The following is a 21,189-nucleotide window of genomic DNA, read 5'->3' on the forward strand; positions in this document are numbered from 1 at the left end:
GAAGCGTTATCAGACAAAATCTGACAACGAGCCACATAAGGAGATACTAGGTCAAGTGACCAAAGGCTTGGTCAAAGAGGTAAGTTTTAAGGAGCGCCTTAAAGGAAGAGAGAGGGGTAAAGAGGCGGAAAGGAGTAGGGAGGGAATTCCAGAGCTTAGGGCCTAGACGGTAAAGGCATGGCCGCCAATGGTGGAACGAAGGAAATCGCGGAAGCGCAAGGTCAGAATTGGAGGAATGCAGAGTTCTCAGAGAACTGAGGGCTGGAGGAGGTTACAGAGATAGAAAGGGGCGAGGCCATGTAGAGATTTGAACACAAGATGAGAATTTTAAATTTGAGACGTTGCTGGACCGGGAGCCAATGTAGGTTTAATTCGGTTCCGTCACATATCCTTAACCAGTTATTGTTTCTTTATTAATTGATCTTATCAGCATTTGATTGTTCTTTTATCTCTCAGTGTTATTAGGGCATCTGTAAGTACAATCACTGTGTCCAGTTTCTGGAGATTTTCTATACAAATAAATCTTTTTTTTTTCTTTCAGGAGGTGTGGAGCAAGGCCAAGCTGTCTGTGTAACATTGGCAGAAGCAAATGCCAATAAAAATCTCAATGAGCTGTGAAGAACAGCAGCAGAACTATTGCTGAACAAGACGATGGCATGTCTACTCGTGTTACTGCACAGCTTCATGGCGCTCCTTGCAGCAACACAACATACATAGAACGTGTCGACTGAGGGCGTGCCAACTGAAAGATATCCCTCTTTGGCAAAACACTGGGGGCTCTTTTATTTAACATTCTCAGTCATTGAAAAAGAAAATTTGAATATTCCTAAAGGCTTCTGGATGAGAAGAAAGATTAACCTCCATCTTGAAACAATTATTGACTAGGCAATGGCAGCAAAATTTGACTGCGTCACCCATGTCCATGGGTTTGATCTGGGTGTCCGTTACATCGAGTTGAAGCCTTTGGGATATGGTGCCAATGGATTGGTATTTGCGGCAATAGACAGCCAAAGCTACCGTAAGGTTGCGGTGAAGAAGATCAATATTAGCGACTCCCAAAGTATCAAGCACGCTCTGCGAGAGATCAAAATCATCCGTCGATTGGATCATGACAACATAGTAAAGGTTTTTGAGGTTCTCGGCCCCAAAGGAAGTGATATACCTCGCGATGTCTGTAGGTTAAGCGTGGTGTACATAGTCCAAGAGCACATGGACACAGACCTCGCTCGCCTTTTGGAGCAGGGACCCCTCTCAGAGGAACATGCTAAGCTTTTTATATACCAGCTACTTCGAGGACTCAAGTACATCCACTCAGCCAACATACTGCACAGAGATCTAAAGCCAGCCAATATCTTTATCAACACCGAAGACCTTGTGTTGAAAATTGGGGACTTTGGATTGGCGAGGATTGTGGACCCACATTATTCACACAAAGTAAGTGAGCTACATTAAAACTCACTGGCTTAATATAGTACTGGGGCATTCAGTACTGTTAGCTGCCAAATTCAATCCACTGGGATATGATGAATTAGATCTTAACTAGGTAGAAGCTGCGATAAGACTACAATTGGTCTCAGCACCTCTGGGCTAGGGAAGGGAAAAAGTATCTGCTCTGGTTCCCAGTCCTTATGATTAAACAGTGCCAGGTGAGTACTGGATTGAGTTCAACTACAGGATCTTTTATGCTTGCCTACAGAGAGCCAGAGAACAGCTTTTGCACACCATTTTCTTGCTTTTACACTCAGACTGGACAGCTGGTTTCTGTAGGTGTGCTGACCATTGCTTTCATATGGATAACAGACAGGAAACACATGAGACCAGCACCCTGTCTAAATATAAGTAAAACCAACTCCCTTATCTCAGGCAGAATTGTAGATTCGGAATCTGGGATTGTTCACACTATGGCATTCATCCAATGGAGGAAACTTGTGGGCCTGCAGTCAGCGACACTCCTATAGTGTAAAAGTGCCTTATGATACTGTCCATAATCCAATAATTTACTGACACGCAGGGCCCGAAATTCCAGGGCTCCTGCTCCTCCACTGGAAGTGTTGGAAGGGTGGAACTTATAGCCGCTGACCACTGAGGACGTTGACCTCATTCCAAATCCCAGGGATGGGGTCCCTTTAATAACCAGCGTGGGTTGTCCGTGGCTGCAGAAGAGGCACCCACCCTAAAGGAGTGTCAGAAAATCGGTGTGACACCCTGCTGCTCCTTGGAAGGAAGCTGGAGACCCTTGACTGACCTCAGATTGAATTTTCTTTTAAAAATGCTCCCTCCCCGTTGGGACACAAAGTGTGGCATTGTGATTATCTTTGCTCATTAAGAAGTTTGGAGCCTTGGGATGGCACAGTATGGAACCAATGACTGTAGTCAGCAGGCATGGCTTATGCTGGGCCTAAGGAGGGCATACTCGATGGAATTTCTGGGATAGCCCAGGAAAGCCCCCTAGGCACGCCCCAAAAGCTGGTGGTTTTCAAATCCCTCCATGGCTTCACCCCTCCCTATCTCTGTAACCTCCTCCAGCCCTCCGAGATCTCTGCACGCCTCCAATTCTGGCCTCTTGCGCAACCCTGATTTTAATCGCTCCACCATTGGCGGCCCTGCCTTCAGCTGCCTAGACCCTAAGCTCTGGAATTCCCTCCCTAAACCTCTCCGCCTCTCTCTCCTCCTTTAAGATACTTCTTAAAACCTACCTCTGTGACCAAGCTTCCCCTGTTCTAATATTTCCTTATGTGGCTCGGCATCATATTTTGTTTGATTATGCCCTTGTGAAGCGCCTTGGGACGTTTTACTATGTTAAAGGCACTATATAAATGCAAGTTGTTGTTGCAGACATTGAGGGATGGGCAGAAGACTCGCCCACACTCCCTCCCCCCTGCCAGTCAGGATTTTGGACGGTGATTAAATGAGATGCTACAGTAGCGTAGTGGTTATGTCACTGAATTATAAGCCAGAGGCTTGGACTAATGATCCAGAGATCAGGAGTTTAAATCCACCAGGGCAGTTTGAGAATTTGAATTCAGTTTTGAAAAAAGAAATCGGGAAATAAAAGGCTGCTACTGGTAAAAATGACCATGACGCTGTGTGACTGTGGTAAAACCCAACTGGTTCACTAACGTCCTCTCGGGAAGGGAACCTGCCATCCTTACCTGGTGTGTGGACGATCTGCTCAAACTGCGCTCTCCCCCCACCACAGGAATTTCTGCCCCTGAATGTTTAGGCTCATACGTGAACAAGGGTCACTTGGGCGAGGCTACAGAGGGGGGGGCAATACCCCAATATAATTAGCAGTTTCAGGAGAGAAGGTGAGAATATTGAGGGGGTGGGACAAATTATTTTTTAAAAAGTATCGGTCCTTTACAATGAAAAGATTTTTGCAGGTCAGTTGCAGGTCAACTCATTGAACCATATCTCACTTATACTGGTGACTGAATTCACTTCAGCATGCATTGAACCAAATAGAATATGATCTCCAGATACTTTACTAACCTTACCTTACTAACATAAAGCAACAGCATGTTTTTTTTTATGAGTTACTTACAATTGCAAATTAAACTTTTTTAAAACCTTAGGCCACACTTACGGTGTATTTACTGGTTTGAGACCATTACCTGTTTAGGGTGACACAACGACTTGCATTTATATAGCGCCTTTAACGTAGCAAAACATCCCAAGGCAAAGTACTGGAAAACTTGAATTATACTGCTCGCTCCACTTAGCTTCCTGACTAAGGAAATCAGAGCAAGCACATACACCTAGAGCTCTGCTCACCTGTGTCCAAATACTGGTTAGATTTTTATGTTAAACAAGAGCCAACAGAACACCCGATTTTCGGCAGCATCAAACTTCTGAATATTGAACCATAAAGCTTGCTGATATCATCAGTGGCTCCCTTTGCTCAGGTACTATTCTCCTTTGCTTGAAAAATGCTGTCATCAACTCCCCGCCCTTCAAAAAACTCACTCTCAACTCCTGTACCCTTTCCAACTATCATCCCAGATCTAACCTCTCTTCCCTCTGCAAGGTCCTTGAGTGTGCTGTTGCTGTGGCCAGTGCTCCCAAAATTCCCTCTTTGAATCCCTACAATCTGGTTTCTGCCCTTCCAAGACCACCTTAGGCAAAATCATTGTTGAAATTCTCTGTGACTGTAATCAAGGCATACTATCCCTCTCTGGCCTTTAAACAGTGCTTGATATGATCAATTACTGCATCCACCTCCACTGTCTTTGATCTGTGGCCCTTCTGATTCTACTCCTACTTATCCCTGTGGAGCCTGCATATTTCTAACAATGGTTACTTCTCCCACCCCCGGGGTACCCCAAGGTCCCATCCTTAGCTCCTTCCTTGCCCTTGTTTACATGCTGCTGTTTCCATATGTATGCTGACAATACTCTACCTCTTCGCCACCAGCCTCAATTCCACAACCACTTCTGTGCTATCAGACTGCCTATCTAATGTCAATTAGCCAGATCTTCTTCCAGTTGAACATTGGGAAACTGAAACCATATTATTCAGCTCCTGCCAAAAATAGATTCCCTTGCTCATGACTCAATCTTCCTTCCCAGCTGCTCACTCAGGCTGAACTAGACGGTTCATAACCTCAGTGTTCTACTTGACCCTGAGCTGAGCTTCAAACCCTAGATCCTATCCATCACCAAGACAGCATTCTTTCACTTCTGCAACATTACCCACCTTCATCCCTTCTTCATCTCTTCCACTACCTTTTATTACCTCAAGACTTGACCTGTAAAACGCACTCTTCGCTGGTCTCTGAGCTCCTCATTATACAAACTTCAACATGTCCAAAACTGCACCAACCACATCCTAACTCACAGTAAATCTTGCTTCTGTCCTCACTGACCACCACTAGCTCCCTGTCTCCCAACTAACAAATTCAAAGTCCTTGTCCTTATTTACAAATCTCTCCATACTCTTGCCCACCCTACCACTGAAAACTCCTCCAGTCCTACATCCCAAGCTATACTGTACTGTCCTCCAACTCTGGGCTCCTTTGCCTTACTCCCATTGTTACTCACTTGATGGCAGAGTTTTAAGCCATCTTGGCCCCACCTTCTAGAACTCCCTCCCTAAGCCTCCTTGCATCACTACTTCCATTTCAGTCTTTATAAAACCTCCTGAGAACCTCTGCTTTTGACTGCCTTCAGCCAACTCTCCTAAATCCTCTATCGCTTGGTCTGTCACTTTCCTATGGGAAGTACCTTGGGAAGTTTTATTATGTTAAATGCGCTATATAAATGCAAGTTGATGTTGATGAAAAATAACATTTACAAAATTCCAAAATGTTTTTTTTAAATTCATTTAAAACTGATTATAGTGTGAAGCCAAAGTGCCAAGAGATTACCATCTCGAAAGGATCTCATACTGTTTGTCTAAATTTGATTTGAGTCATTTTATATTGGAGTTATACCACAGACTTCATATTGATGCAAAGCTGAAACTGTTTTGCATCAGAACATAAGAACATAAGAAATAGAAGCAGGAGTAGACCATAGGCCCCTCGAACCCTCCACCATCCAATAAGATCATGGCTGATCTTCTACCTCAACTCCACTTTCCCGCCCTATCCCCATATCCCTTGATTCCCTTAGTGTCCAAAAATCTATCGATCTCAGTTTTGAATATACTCAATGTAATTAATGCAAATTGTGCAGTATAACTAGTCTAATTGTTTCAGGTGAGTCGTTAAGAAAGTGGAATAAAACATAACTACTCTCCCAAGAGATATTACATTTGGGTTTCTATAAATTTGCAAATCTTTGTGCAGCAAATGACAATCTTTGTTTTGGCAACAGAACTGTATTTCTTCACACAAATTTGATCCTCTAGGTACATTTTGGCAGTGTATTTATTATACTGAGCAGAAAAGCCAGAGAATTGATAACAAGCATTTCTCTTGGGATCAAGATTTTTGCTTGGATCAGGGATAGCCTTTGGATCAGAATTTTTACAAGTGAGATATAAGGCCCAATTCACCGGCATGGAGGAGCCCTGCACTACCCCGCTGAGCGGGTGGTGGTGTACTGGATGCTGCACAACCTCGCCATCATGAGGGACCAGCCTTTGCCACCAATGATCGGAGAAGACCCTGTGCCAGAGGTGGAGGAGGCCGAGGAGGAGGAAGAGGAAGAGGTTGAAGAGGAGGAGGAGGAAGACGCAAGTGTGCAATAGGGACCACGCGCCTTATCTGCAAGGGCTCTGTGTGCTCGCCTGATCCATGCCTGCTATCAATAATGTCAACTACATCCCCCAACTCACCAACAGTCCTACACTCCCCACCTTTCCGCTCCCGTAAGACAATCAAATCACCCTCTATCTCATTGCATATTGGTTTCCCCCTCAGCTCATCGCGCAAATGAAAACCACCACCAAATGCAAATTCAAAGTCACATTTATCAATGAATAAATGAAATTATGGAAACAGAACAGAACTGTTCACCCTTGTGCATTGCCTTAGTGCCTGTTGTTCGTGTGCCTTTACCTATCCTAGTGCTCCTACGAGGTGCATCCCCAGTGGCTGGAGCATGGGTGGTGGGAGGCTGCTGGCCTTGAATGGAGGAGCGTGCAGATGGCCTTGGAGGATGACCTCAAGCAGCTCTGGGCCGGGAGGGCCCAGCTTCAGACTACACCATCTCAGCATGGGCTGCAGCAGTTTGGCCTGGCTGGCTGATAGGCAACAACAGAGGCACTGACGGATTTGCAGGTGTTGGAGCAGGACTACTGTCATCCTGAGAGAGGACAGCAGGTCCGACTGCCATGGCACCACTGCCACTCTCACTGCCTCAGCAATCCTGGTGATCAGTTGGAGAACGGATTGCTGGAGTGCTGTGACGCCCTGGAAGCCCCGTTCCACAGTGGTTCCCAGAGCCAAGACAGCTGCAGTCTGAGCATCCATTGCAACAGTCTGAGCTTCCATTGCAACAGTCTGAGCTTCCATTGCAGCAGTCTGAGCTGCAACGGTAGCTTGCAGACCTTTGATGACATTGGTTTGTGCTGCAATGGAAGCCGCAACATCGGTCTTCAGACGCTGCATCATGGTGGGTTCCACAGGTGCGCTGATGGAGGTGACGACCCATTCCAAGTTGGAAAGGATGGGCTCCAAGCTCTGCGCAAATCCCTGTGCCAAGTTGGAGCTGGACTCCTCCATACTTTTTGTCATTATGTGCAAGCTTTCTGGCAGGCTTTCCAGTGCCCCAAGCATTTGGTGGTGTACGCCCATCAGCCTTCTTCTGTAGCCTGGACCATCAAGGTCCTCATCTGACTCCTCTGCAGCAGAACTAGTGAGCGACCTCACCCTCCGACGAGCTGGCACCTGTGGTATCCATTCTTCCCACCCCAACTCCTGCGCACTTGTGCCCGGTGTCTCACCATGTGCAGATCCCTCCTCCAAGCTAGCCTTTAAAGGACGCGCAGTGTCAGTCTCTGAGCTGGTGGAAACAAGTGTCAGATCGAGTGACGGTGTGGCTTCAGTGTCCCCCTCGTCCTCCTCCTCGGACGGTGCCGCCATGTGTTCTTGGGTATCTGCAATGACAAAGGGAAACAGGTTGAATTGTGGAGCGGGGAGAGGAGCAAATAAGATGTGCCTGCCGACCGCATCTGCAGCACGTGAGTCAGACAAGATTATGGGAGAAGGGAGATGTGGGAAAGGAGAAGGAGCATCATAATGCAGAGACCCCCTTCATCGGGACCTCCAGCACGGCATGTTGTGACGGCTGCAGCGACGGCCCGCCCAATGAACCGAAGCACTGTCTTCTCTAGGGGGGTGAGGACATATAAGTGTCCCCATCCATATCAGGTCTCTCTTGCTGCCGGCTGTTATGCACCACCTTCTCCTGCAAGACAGAGGACAGTGTGTCAGTGAGTATCCTGCAAGGTGTGTGGGTGATGTGCCTGTCGTGGTCGAATAGCTGCCAGTATATGTGACCTGTGAGTGGTGGTTGTGTGGCCTGCAAGTGTGGTACTATGTGCGGGTGAGATGCAGCATGCCGAGTGCAGCATTGCATATGAATGGGCAGTGTTTGTTGGTGGGTGAGTGACGGAGAGTGTGATGCTTGGAGCAGTGGTGCAGTTGGTAGGATGTGCCACTTGACATTTGCATTCACTCACCTTGACCACTCGTGTCAAATCATTGAACTTTTTTCGGCACTGCACCCAGGTGCATGGTGCCATGCTCCTGGCGTTCACTTCCTGCAGCACAGCCTGCTAATGCTTGCAGAGCTGCAGTTTGGAGGGTCTCCTGCCACCCTGTGGGTACATGTCGGCCCTCCTTTCGTCCACCCCTTCCACCAGGGCCTCCAGAGCATCATCGGAGAAGCGTGGGGCCCGCTCTCGCGCCAGTCCTGCCATCCTTCCGGCCATCTTTCCCTCCTCCTAGTGAACTGTGCATGTCCCATTTAAAATGTGCACCTGCACCTTTAAGAGGTACAGGCTGCTGATGATATGCGCTGTGCATGCCCTATTTCCAACTTCCTCATTCTCTGTGCAGCCTGTCAGCAGCGCAGGTAGCGCTGGCTGCACAGAGATATCATGGTAAGTAGCAGGCAGCTCGAAGTTCACGTGCTGTCTGCTTAAGGGCCACCGGGCGCGGGGTAATAGCGCATCACGCTACTGTGCCCGAAAATGGCCCTTATCGAATTTTTTCCCCCATCTACTCAACAAGTCAATTAAATTATGAACTCATATTTATGTTCTGAGCCTGGGAAAAATAAATTAGAGAAAATCTGGTATAGGTAAAGGCAAGTAGAAAAACAATATATAAAAAGGAAAATAGTGAATAATGGAAGTCTCAAATAAAGATAGAAAATGACAGAAACATATTGGCCTCGATAACAACGAGGAGGTGGGGAGGGAGTTGGGGTGGGACCGAGATTTCGTGGCTGGGAAATATAGATTTGCTGGAGGGCCTGCCAAATTTAACGGCAGGTCCTGATTTAAATTTTTCGAATTGGCTTCCCGGCCGCAGCCAGATTGAGAGGCTGACTGACTGTCAGGTGGGTAGGCAACTGAGGAGCGGAGCAGAGGTGAGTCAGGTATGGTGGGACGGGGGAGGAGTCGGACATTGGAGGGGAATCGGGCATCGGGGTGGGGGCGAGTCGGACATCGGAGGTCAGTGGGGGTGGGAATGTTGGACATTGGAGGGGAATCGGGCATCGAGGTGGGGGCGAGTCGGACATCAGAGGTCAGTGGGGGTGGGAATGTTGGACATTGGAGGGGAATCGGGCATCGAGGTGGGGGCGAGTCGGACATCGGAGGTCAGTGGGGGTGGGAATGTTGGACATTGGAGAGGAATCGGGCATCGAGGTGGGGGCGAGTCGGACATCAGAGGTCAGTGGGGGTGGGAATGTTGGACATTGGAGGGGAATCGGGCATCGAGGTGGGGGCGAGTCGGACATCGGAGGTCAGTGGGGGTGGGAATGTTGGACATTGGAGGTCGGGAGAGGGGAGTTGGACATTGGAGGTCGGGGGGGGCGGGGGAGTTGGATATTGGAGGTCGGGGGGGGAAGTTGGTCATCAGAGGTCGGACATCAGGGGTCGAGCATTGCGGGGGGTTGGACATTGGGGGTCTGATCGCAACGGGGAGGGTGTCTGATTGCCTGGGTTGGGGGGGGGGGGTCGGCCGATCGAGGCGGTCAGATCGCAGGGTGGTTTACATGGCAGCTTGGTGGGCTGAGGGGAAGCACTCCTGCTCCTCCTGACCCACAAGCAGTGCTGGCAAGGTACTGTCCCGTCCACCCGTTCTTGCCTCCCTTCAGCTGCCGGGTTTCCTGAGGCCTGGGAAAACCTGGCCCCCAGGAGTTAAATGTGAAACAGAGGTTAAATTTGAGACCCGCAGCCTCATTAAAATATTTTAAGGACGGACCCGACTCTGGAGAGCAGGTTAGTTGCCCGCACCACAACCCACCTCCGTTAAAACCGGAAGTGGGTGGGTTTGCCATTTTTAAATTTTAAACTCCCTCCCCCACCGCCTGACCTGGGGAGTTAAAATTACCCCCATTGACTCAATTAATAGTATTCTCAGCGCTAGCCTGAGTCTAAAAGTTGTGGTTCAAGCCTCATTCCAGTACCTGAGTACATGATCTGGGCTGACACCTCAGGGCAGTGCTGAGGGAGTGGTGCATTGTAGGAACTGCCATCCTTTGGATGAGATATTTAACTGAGGCCTTTCTTTTTACCTGGATGTTAAAGATTACGTGGAACTATTCGAAGAAGAGCAGGGAGTCCTGGTTAACATTCCTCCCTCAACCAGCATGGCCAATAAAATAGATTAATTGCTTTAATTGCTTGGTCTTCTCATTACGGCTTGTGGACCCTGTGTGCAGAATGGCTGCTGCTTTTGCCGACAGAGCTATAATAGCTCCACTTCAAAAATAATTAATTGTATTTGAAGTGCTTTGGGACATCCTGAGGAATGTGATACGGTGTTTTATAAGTAACTTGTTCTTTCTTCATCAGCATCTAAAAGAGAAAAGGCAGGTTTCAGATACTGAGTGACCTGCTGTGCATTTTCACTTTACATCCTGTTTCTCAGACAATTAACTAAAATACTCAGGATAGTTTTGGCAAGACTGGCAAGGTTCACAGAAAAAGAGAAGAAGATGCTTTAGCATGACCACCACTGCCATAGACATCATTTAGTGTGAACTTGAGGCTGATTTTATTCTGCGTGTTATGAGTTTTTTTATTTAAAATTTGTCACATGCTCAGCATTTCAAATAGCAGGACTCTTCAACATGAACAAATCATCACTTGAAATTAGAAGACATTGTTTTGCCACAGAGTAATGGATATGTGCATTTAAATTCCATTAATGCTTAATTCCATTAAAAAAATGGTTGGGAAGCCCTTAATAGATCAGTGATTAAGGTAATGAGTAGCTGAACCAGTATGTGTCAGGTTTGATCTCTACTCTATTTTGAATTAGCTAATTTCAGCAAAGCATTGATAGGGGCACAACAACTGGCCCCAGTGCCTTAAACATAGAAACATAGAAACATAGAAAAATAGGAGCAAGAGTAGGCCATTTGGCCCTTCGGGCCTGCTCCGCCATTCAAAATGATCATGGCTGATCATCTAACTCAGTACCCTGTACCCTGTACCCTGCCTTGGGTTAAGGAGGTAAAAATGGGCCAGGGTCCCTGCTCCTGATTACTCTTCTGTAATCCCTGCTAGAAGTTCACACATGTAGATGTCAGGTGAGGACAGGATTCGGCTTGGGTGATGTCCTTGCAGTCAATTCACCTGCCAACACTCGCTGTCGGTTCAAACATAAAGAATGGCCACTTCAGTGAGGAACTGGAAGCCAATCAATACCTTACCCCATCAAGGATTCAACTCCGACAAGAATGGAGGAGGGGGAGTGGAGGAAATTAGTGGAAAGTGGGGGGGGAGCAGTGCTGGTTTGGAATGGGACTGAGGGTTGAAAGGATAAATACAGATAGACATGATCGATAGCCATATGTAACACAATGATCTCTGAGATAAAAAATAAGTTGCAAATGCTGGAGCTCTGAAATAAAACGGAAAATGCTGTAAGTATTTAGCAAGTGTGTCGGTATCTGGAAGTGAAAGATAGGTTAATATTTGGGATGTGACCCTTCATCAGACTCCTTAGAAATACCGTGCCAAGGGGAACAACTGGTCAGGAATGAATTATGAAGAAACATATTTTGCAGTTTTGCTTTTGAGCGCCAAGGAGAAATTTATAGAATCTTTCCTCAGTAGATTAAATGGCTTGGGTAGAATTCGTTATGGCACAGATTGTACATGGTCTGCGGAAGATTGAGATAAGGGATCATGGGGATAATTTTTAACTTTGCCACCTGGGCAATAACGTGGCGAATGGTTCACCTACCTATTACAAAACTCGGCCAATTTTCATTTTACTGATTTCAATGGGATGAATATTGGACGACCTGTGTAATGGGTGGGCGATATGTTCTGTCACATTATCGTCCAGGTGCTGAAGTTAAAGATTACCCCCCCCCTCACCACGACCCATGGCTTAATGGACTGAATGGTCTTTCCTCATTCCATGCTTCCTTATATTCATGTTAAAACAGAGAAAAGTTAATAATCAAATCTTTTCATTCCTTAAAGCATCTTGCAAGACACTTCACCTGAATAACATTAACCTCCTTTAAAGGGACAGAAAATAAGTATTGCAATAAAAAGTGATTGAAGCTTTATGAGAGTATTCTGTGTGCCACAGCATAATTGCTCATCGGGGCTGTGGATGTAATAGGGATTCTCACTGTATCCTGAAATACTACCACAGTGGCAGTACGCTTTATAAATCATTCAGTGCAGCAGCTATGTAAGGATGTGAAACAGTAGAGGACAGATTGAATCAACACAGTGCACTGTATGACCTGGTGAGAAGTACAGTGCACTGAAATATCCACTTATCATTTACTCACTTGAGTGGAATGAAATGTACTGTATGAGAAGCCTCATAGGTCACAGATATTTAAATGAGATTCTGCCTAGTCTCCAATTAAGAGTATATTGTTCATAATTAGAGCATAAGACTAACTGTATCAAACTAGAGAAATATCACTGAGAACTGACGACAAATGGAGTTTTTACTAATTAGATATCTTAGAGCCAATATTACAGAGGGAGCTATCAACAACGCCTATTGTGTTGCAGGTTATGATGTATTGGAGAATGTTCCAGTAAAGGAGCTGCTTTATGTACAGACAATGTAAGATAGGGATGAGGAGGTCTCAAGGATGTAAAATACAATGGTGCTTATCTTCAGTGGGCCACATTTGGAATATAAGGGAAGATTATCTATCCACTGACTCACATGTCTGATGGTGGGGGGGAGGGGTGTTGGATGAGGAGGGGGGAATGAAATTCAGAGGAGTGACGTTGCCTTGAAAGTGTGTGAGGAGCATGCTGTCCCTTACTTATCAACTGGGCTGCTGGCATGCATGAGCCTCGAGGGTTTGAACATCATGCAAATAAGAGTAGGGCTTCCCTCAGCCCCATTGTCAGTGGATTGCTCCTCAAATGCAACATCGTCTGTGAAGAAGGGGTTTACATGGGCACATTTGGTAACTCACTTTTTGGTGTTTCGCTTAAAGCTGTGTGTAGTTGCACTGGGGGTCAGTGTGAGGTATAACTTTTCACATTTTGGTTTGGTTGGGTTGCATTTTATTTGGTACATTTTTTTGGCCATTCTGCATTTAGTTTTTGTATTGTTTTAATTTCTTTCTTTTTTCACTTCATTTTAAAAGAGAGCCTCTGACTTATTGATAGCATTTCCACCTCAAAGTCAGATGGTGCAGGGTTCGAACCCAGCTCCAGATAGTCCCGGAGAGCTCCCGCACTGAATTCTGTGTTGACGCTTAATGGGATATTTGCATCTGATGGGTATGGTGGTCCCCCTCATTGGATGGATTGTGGGACTAACCACTCTATGGCTGGTATAAAAGAGGCTTACAGCCATGGAAGGAGCATTCATGTCACAGCCTGTCAGTGTTAATCACCTGTGAGTCCTTCCACTACTTCACACTATTCTCCAAGGTATGAAGATACAAAAACAACAACCTCATTTTAAAGAAGGTTGTTCTACTCTCAATTCAAACACTCTAGGGGCAATTTTAACCCTGCTCATCTGGCAAGGATGGGAGGGTCAGGCGGTTAAAGTTGCTGTAGAGGACTTACCGCTATGTTACCACTTTAAATGCACAGTTTTTTTAGTCGGCCGAGACAGAGAGGGGCCTCATGAATCCATTCAAATCAGGGTGCTTTGAAGCAATTAGGACCCCTGCTCCATTTTAACTCAAAATCACAGAAGTCCCACCCAGCACCCAACCCACCAGTAAAACCCAGCGGGATTAGCCTCACAGCCACTGAAGCAGTATTTAAAGGAGCACACACCTGCAGGAAATCGGAATACAGCATCTGTGTGCCATTGTGTTATTTGGATTACCTAGAGAGTTTTTAGCTTCCAGATCACTTCTTTCTGAGATTTTGTTGCCTTAGTTACTCTCAGTAAGTTCTATCTGCTTAAAATAGCTGCTAATATTGCCAGTTTCATTTGGATGGAGGAATAGTTGGAGGAAGAGGAGCTGTAGCAGCAGCAGCTTGGCCTATTCAAAGATAGCAGGTGAGGTGGGGGGGGGGGGGGGGGGCGACTCGGATACCCAGCACATAGGATGTACAGGCCAAGAGTCAGTTTCATGGCTCTATCTGCATCAGGAGGCTGTTGCAGATCTCTGCAACAGGAACTGCTGCCCGCTAGAACTGGGGGCCATGCTTTGCCAGTGGCTCTCAAAGTGAACACAGCCCTTAACATCTTTTCCACTGGCTCCTTCCAGTTTGCTACCGGGGACATCTCCTGCATCTCCCAGTCTTCAGTGCCAAGCTGCATTAAGCAGGTCACCAGTGCCCTCTTCGCCAGGGCTAACCAGTACATCACTTTCCTGTTGCTGTCAACAGGAGAGAGCTCGGGGATTTACAGCAGTGGCTGGCTGTGGATGCTGTAACAGAAAATGTCAAGACTAAGATTGATAGGTTTTTGTTAGGTAAGGGTATCAAGGGATATGGAGCAAAGTCGAATAAATGGAGTTGAGGTACAGATCAGCCATGACCTGATTGAAAGTTGGAACAGGCTCGACATGCTGAATGTGCTACTTCTGTTCTTATGTTCCTATATTCAACGATCCCCCCAATATACGGCCCTTCCACAAACATGATTTGATGGCTGGTGGGGGACAAGGGATAACTCCACATATGTGGCTCATGACATCCCTCCGTGACCCCACCATACCTGAGCAACACAGATATAATCAAAGCCATGGGACCATCAGGATGATTATTGAGTATACCATAGGAGCAGCTGAAGCAGAGTCCGGGCTCCACCTTAGAGAGACAGGTGTCCACAATAAACAGATTGATGGACCGAATAGATAGGAGCTTTTAAGGACTCTTCTGGAGTCTGCTGTCTGGCAAATCAATGGAAGTGATGAACCCCACCCCACGGGAGTGGCAGTGCTGCTAAGGGAGCAGTATATGTTGCAGGTGTCTGGACAGGTCTGGGGGCTCTCTACAATATGGCCCCACAAAGAGACTCCCCGATTAGAGTAGTGTGCTGCATCCTGCATAACCTCGCCATACAAAGAGGACTGGATTTGGAGGAGGCAAATCAGCAGCAGCAGCAGCAGCAGCAGTCCTCATTGGACAAGGAAGACCAGGATGGAGGTAATGAAGCAGCTGAAGAAGGATGTCCCCCTCAACATTTTGCACCAAGAGAAGCGAGGGATAACTTAATTGTACTGCAATTCTGGTGGCCTGCTCATTCCCCTGCCCCGAAAACTTACACAAAGCTTCCCTGCATTAACAGTCCTTGTCACATTCTTCACCATTCTCTTAATCCTGAAACAAAGAGCATTGAAGCCATTCAGCAAACTTCTATATCAATGACATACTGACAATACAGACTCAGAAGCTATAATACCACATTGCAGACCAAAGTGCCTAATGTGATAAAACTGATGAATGTAATTCCAAACACAATAATTACCCTTCCATTCATTTTTCACCCAAGTAACAATCCATGGTACCTTTCTTAAACGGCTTTCTAAGTCTACCCCTATGAGGTGCTCCCCTAGTGGCCTCAGCAAATCTGGTGCAAGGCTGCTATTGCTCATGTCGGGACCCTTGAGATGCTCGCGGTGGGTGATTTCTGGGTGCTGAAGCCTGTGATGGCTCGGCTGCAAACTTGCTGGCACCGTGGTGGATATTGGTTGAGGCAAAGGAGCAGACATGGTGATAACCTGAGAGAGGGCAACATATACTGCTCCCATAGCAGCACTGCCACTCCCGTGGGGCTGGGGCTCATCACTTCCATTGATTTGCCAGAGAGCAGACTCCAGAAGATAAGTGACACCTTAAAAGCTCCTATCTATTCAGTCCACCAATCTGTTTATTGTGGACACCTGTCTCTCTAAGGTGGAACCCAGAGCCTCTATGTCAGCCTTCTAATAGTTAGTCAGGCAGTCAGGCTTTTAAACAGAGAGCTAGAAAAGCATTGGACAGGTTCCGAACGTCAAAGATGCTGGAGGAACAATTAAAAGACACCTTGTTTAAGTCAAGTAAGATGACCCATGTGGGTGTATGTGGCGTGTTCTTTATTTTGTATCATTACATGGAGATATGTTGTACTGCTTGAATTAAATGAGTTTGATCATGACACTTCTACATGTTTTCTTTACTTGAAATAAAGCAGCTTATTGATTTGTACCAGGTCTCATCCTTTAGAGATACCAAAGAAGCATTCATGCAAAAGACATGACCACAAGGCATGGTATTGTCACGTTCCTGGTTTGTCATCATGTGAGTAAACTGATTGCAGTGTGCGTGCGTCACCTTCCATAAAAATAAGACACTCTTTCCACTTATGGGTGTGACCAATGCCACTGAACCCAAGAAAGTATTTATAGCAAACATAAATTTGTAACAGCAACATTAGTTCAAGCCGATCTCCTAGGCTCTCAAGGCCAGAAGCATACCTGCCATCTCATACCTAGAGAATAAGGGTACTTTTCTCTGCAGAAAAATCAACAATTGGCACCAAGGGTGTGGGCAGGCAACTTGCAGCTACCCCTCTTGCTAGATCACTCTAAATTGGCATCTAGAAGGGAGCCCAGGGCAACTTTTCTTCAGAGTTTCTCTCCTTCCCTCCGCTGCCCCCCCCCCCCCGCCCTGCTGAAGGAGCCTGCTCCCCACAGTGATGCAACTGGGATTGGGAGCTCAGTGTTGTGGTAAAATCAGAGCTGTATTCCGGCACTCCTGTAACACTGCACATTGATGCTCAAGTACACCGTGCCACTGCAGTGCCAGCACCTTATTCCAGTTTTTAAAAGTTTCCACTACGTGCCAATGATTTTTCTCTAGAAATGATTGTATATTGCAGTTGTTTAATTAGTTTTAAAAATGTGATGCTGATGCAATATCTGTTTCAGCAATAATATGCTTGGGTGTGTGCCTTATTGCTAAAATGAGAATGGGCTCAACTACTGAAGGATGAGACTGAAGGTCGAGTCTATCATTTATCAGCCTATCCTCAGTTTGATAAGACAGAGTAAGCAAAGTCCATTATTTCAACTGAACAATACCTTAACTAGTTTTATGTATTCTAATATGATTATCAAATTCTATGTCGTTTATAGGGGTATCCAAATTCCCTTTCCAATTGGCCAATTGCCAATAGTTAAATTGGCTGTGATAAAACAACAACATTATGGCACCAATGTATCTACAAGTGAGGTTATTTATTATTGAAAAACTTAAGTGAAGGGTTATGGCCCATAGAGCAGGACACCACAAAGATTGAAAAGTATAAAAGAGAAGATGAGAAATAAATGAATAGAGTTTAGACGGTGGGATTAGGGAGGACGGGAAGAGATAAGGGCCTGAATTTTTCTTCTGCCGTTGGAAGTGCTGAGAGGTGGAATGGCCACGTATGAACCTGCCACAACCCCATCCCATTTTTTTGTTATGCAGGGTGGGTTTGGAGCAGCATAAACAGGGGTTTTAGGCATAAAGGGTAGTTACTGTAGTTCTGAAATTCCAGGAGTCCTGCTCCGCTAGTGGAAATGCAACAGAGCGGTACTCTCGACTGCACATCCTGTCCCAAATCCCGGGGATGGGGTCAATTGCATAGTTGGGGCAGGCTGCAGACACCTGCAAGGATGCATCAACTTCGTTGTCCTGACATCAACTCTGAAAATCAGAGCGGTACTGGGTCATTCCGAGGTTGAAAGAGAGGCCTGGGAAGGGGCCAACGAAGAGGTAACTTTTTTTTAATCTTCTGCTCCTGTTGGAGCTAATGAGGGATTTTCTTAACGTAATCAATACCTTTGGTTGCAAAAGTTTTGGAGTTTTCCCAAGACCTCAGCAAGTCTCACACCATTCAGTTACAGAGAGTTCCACTGATGCCTGTGGATGTGTGCTGGGCAGAACTCCCAGGAACTCTCCCAGATACACCCCTTGACATAGTGCGTGGTGAGTGGAGGATCCGCCCTCTCCCATCCTTCCTGAATTTTCAGACCTCCTCTCCACAGGGCAGAATCCCGACAGAACCTGGATTACATCCCATTTTCTGATTCCTATCCGGCAGTAATGCAGGAAAAGCACCTGGGCCCAGAATAGAATTTTGACTGTCTTATTTATATTTCTTGTCACTCTTGTGAAAATCTGTAAATTTGGAAATTTGTGGTATATTAATGTGCTTGTGCATTTTTATGTTGAGGCCTCCTGTTCTCATGGCTATAATGTTCCTTTCCCAGAGATTTCTTTGAAGCGCCTTGGGATGTTTCACTACGTTAAAGGCACTATATAAATGCAAGTTGTTGTTGAGATGTTCTATGATTTATTGGTTTTGTGAATTATAGTAAGTAGTGGGGCCATCCACTAAATGTTGGCTTCTGGTGATAGACTGCCTAATACTTAGTGGAAGCAGTTTCTGATGATTTCTGTCTCCTCTCTCGCTGTTGGCAAGGGGCTATTAAGTGCCACCTCCTCTCCCCCATGGACAACCCTTTCTTGCTCTGGAGATGGAAGGTCCAACCAATCCTTTCCGAATTACAAACTTGTGAAGAATGCAGCATGCCAGTATAATTCAGGACACTCTTGGGGCTGTACTGCAGGGCTCCCACCGACCTATCCAGGTACCTGAAGTAGGACTTCAGTATCCCGCTTGTCTCCTCAATGACGTGTGTAACTCCCAATACTTCATTGTATCTGTTTTCTGCAGCTGGCCTTGGATGCCAGTATGGGATCATCAACCATGATTGCAAGGGGGTATCCGTGGTCTCTAACCAACTATTCGGATACATTTCTCTGGCTGAATAATTCAGGTATAATGGATTGGCATAGAACAAAAGCATCAAAAACACAAATAAGCAGCAATTCTGTAAGCGGTGCTACACTCCAAATCCCCCCCCCCCCCTCCGCTGCTATAATGCTTCTGTCCATGTAGAAAACATGCAGGGACTATATTATAACTATGTTAATGAGGTGTTCTTGCCAAATCTAGTAAGCTCAGCTGCCCATTCTACCAATGCAGGAGTGCAAACTTGTGCTGCGATCTCAAGGTCATTTTCTCTGTGATCGGGGAAATCGATCCTAGTGTTTAAACAGTTGCACCACAGTGTGCACCAGACCTCCAATTAACAGATTAGAGGTCAAGTCAGGCAAGTGAGGGAAAAAGGAGAGAATGAAAGAGGGCATATATCAAGACAGGATGCGAGCTGACATTGATGCACTGTCAATTGGGACACAAGCCAAAAGTGAATGAGGAACATAACAGAAAATGCTGCAGTGTGAACCAGCTGTCACATTGTTGTTCATTTTGCCAATACCTGTATCTCACAAGAGCATGCTGAGTTTCAAAGCAAGTGATGAAACATAAGATATTATTTTCTACTCTGCATTGAGCTTTCAGTGGCGTGTCTATGTATTGTTGATTCCTTCCTTTCTCACACAGTAGCTGCTTTCAAATCTTTTGCTTTGTAATATTGTTAGGCATGGATTTTGCTCTCCATCACCCTTTTAAAACACTGATAATGCTTTAGATTCTTATACTGTTAGAATGACAAAGGAGTTCTTACTTTATCAGTAACTGATTTTTATTGTATTGCAGAAAAATGTGGCACAATCAAAGCTGCACTTTTAGAGCAAACTGGTTCAAGCAGGTGGAAGCTATCTAACTCCTGTGTTGTTCAAGGTCAATGATCTGACCTAATCAGATCTCACCAGTAATTGCACACACTTAGCAAAAGAGAACATTGGGGGCAGGGGTGTGCAGGAATGTTTTACAATCTAAGTCATTATCTTTTTGTACGTTTATTATGCCTTCCCACTTTAATTAAAGGGGCATTGTTGTACTAGTAAGACCACTTTTATCAGGCATTTATAGTCACAATTACACAATTAGAAACAGAATATATGCACCATAGGCGCTTAAAATATTAAACTCTCCTCGCTACTGGCTGTAAAGGTCCTTTGTGAAATGAGTTTGGGCCATTTTAATCCAGTTCCTACTGGGCATAAGCCCCTAATTTGGCAATCTCACTCAGAGTGGCCACAATATAGCTGATACTCGAAATAGTAATGTCACAATGGTGCAGTTTCTGAAGTTTGGACTGAGGCACATTTTTGGAGCAGAGGGGCCTGGAATTCCTTGTTCCCCGCTCTGGCACCGGATATACGGCAGGGCTAGAGCTTTTGCCCGCCGGTCTGCCCAGCCCTGACCCTGTGCCAAATGTATCGGTTGGGGCCCATTTCCTTACAGCGGGCATGCTTTGTGGTGCTCCCTGCGCAACCGGCCTTTTGGGGGGCCAGGAATTTCAAAGCAGTACAGCACCACTCCATTAGGAAGCTTGGGTCATCTCAACCAAACAATCAAGATTTCTTTTTTACGAAGTAGATTCGTTTTGCCAGTATCGCTTTCCTAACTGCAACTTTGCGATCTATTGCCGTTAAGTAACCAGCAATGTGGGCTTCACTTCTGCCAGCATGTCATCCTGGCACACAAGTACCTCTGGATTATGAAGATATATGTTGTGTGGGGTGTGAGGTGGAACTGATGGAATTTCTGGTAGGTGACGTCATCCTGCCAGTTCCATCTCTTCTTTCGATGTCAGCATGGGATGGGGCAAGATGCTCTAAAGGCCCAGGACCACCCGTCAGAATTTCTCATCATTTAAAAAAAAGGGGTGGAGATGAAACAGGTCCTGTCCCAAATTCCTGACTCCTGATTCCTGCCCAGCTTCTGCCTCAGAAGCATCCTAAATTGCTCAGGAATTTTGGGCCCAAGGAGTTTTACTCTGTATCTAATCAGGTTATTAATGACCTGGAAGTGCTTGATTCTGACACTAACATTACTCACAAAGTTTCCCTGGAAACAGCATCACAATCAGTGAGGGTTGGGGGGGAGGGGCGCAGAAAATCAGTTACCCAACGTGGCATGACCAATTCGTGGGGCACCAATTTTCCAACAGTTGATTCAAGATCAAGTAACAAGGACATGCTATTAGCATGCGTGGACTGATTTTAATGTTTAAATCCCATTGTATAGGATCCCACACCAAATTTTACTTCTTTGTGTGAGGCTCACAGCACAAATCTGCCCATAAAATCTGGATGCAAGTGTAT

The 21,189-nt window shown here is 45.9% G+C and overlaps 1 protein-coding gene across 1 annotated transcript in view; it reads left to right on the forward strand.

Moving 5' to 3' along the window:
- The first annotated feature begins 844 nt into the window (after window positions 1-844).
- LOC137324664 (mitogen-activated protein kinase 4-like) overlaps window positions 845-21,189 on the forward strand; it is a 61,827-nt gene continuing 41,482 nt past the window's right edge. The window contains exon 1 of the mRNA XM_067989273.1: window positions 845-1,434. Coding sequence (XP_067845374.1) covers window positions 889-1,434 — 546 coding nt within the window. The 5' untranslated portion in view covers window positions 845-888. The remainder of the gene's footprint in view (window positions 1,435-21,189) is intronic.

Source organism: Heptranchias perlo, chromosome 1, assembly GCF_035084215.1.
Source record: "Heptranchias perlo isolate sHepPer1 chromosome 1, sHepPer1.hap1, whole genome shotgun sequence".
Classification (NCBI taxonomy): Eukaryota; Metazoa; Chordata; class Chondrichthyes; order Hexanchiformes; family Hexanchidae; genus Heptranchias; species Heptranchias perlo.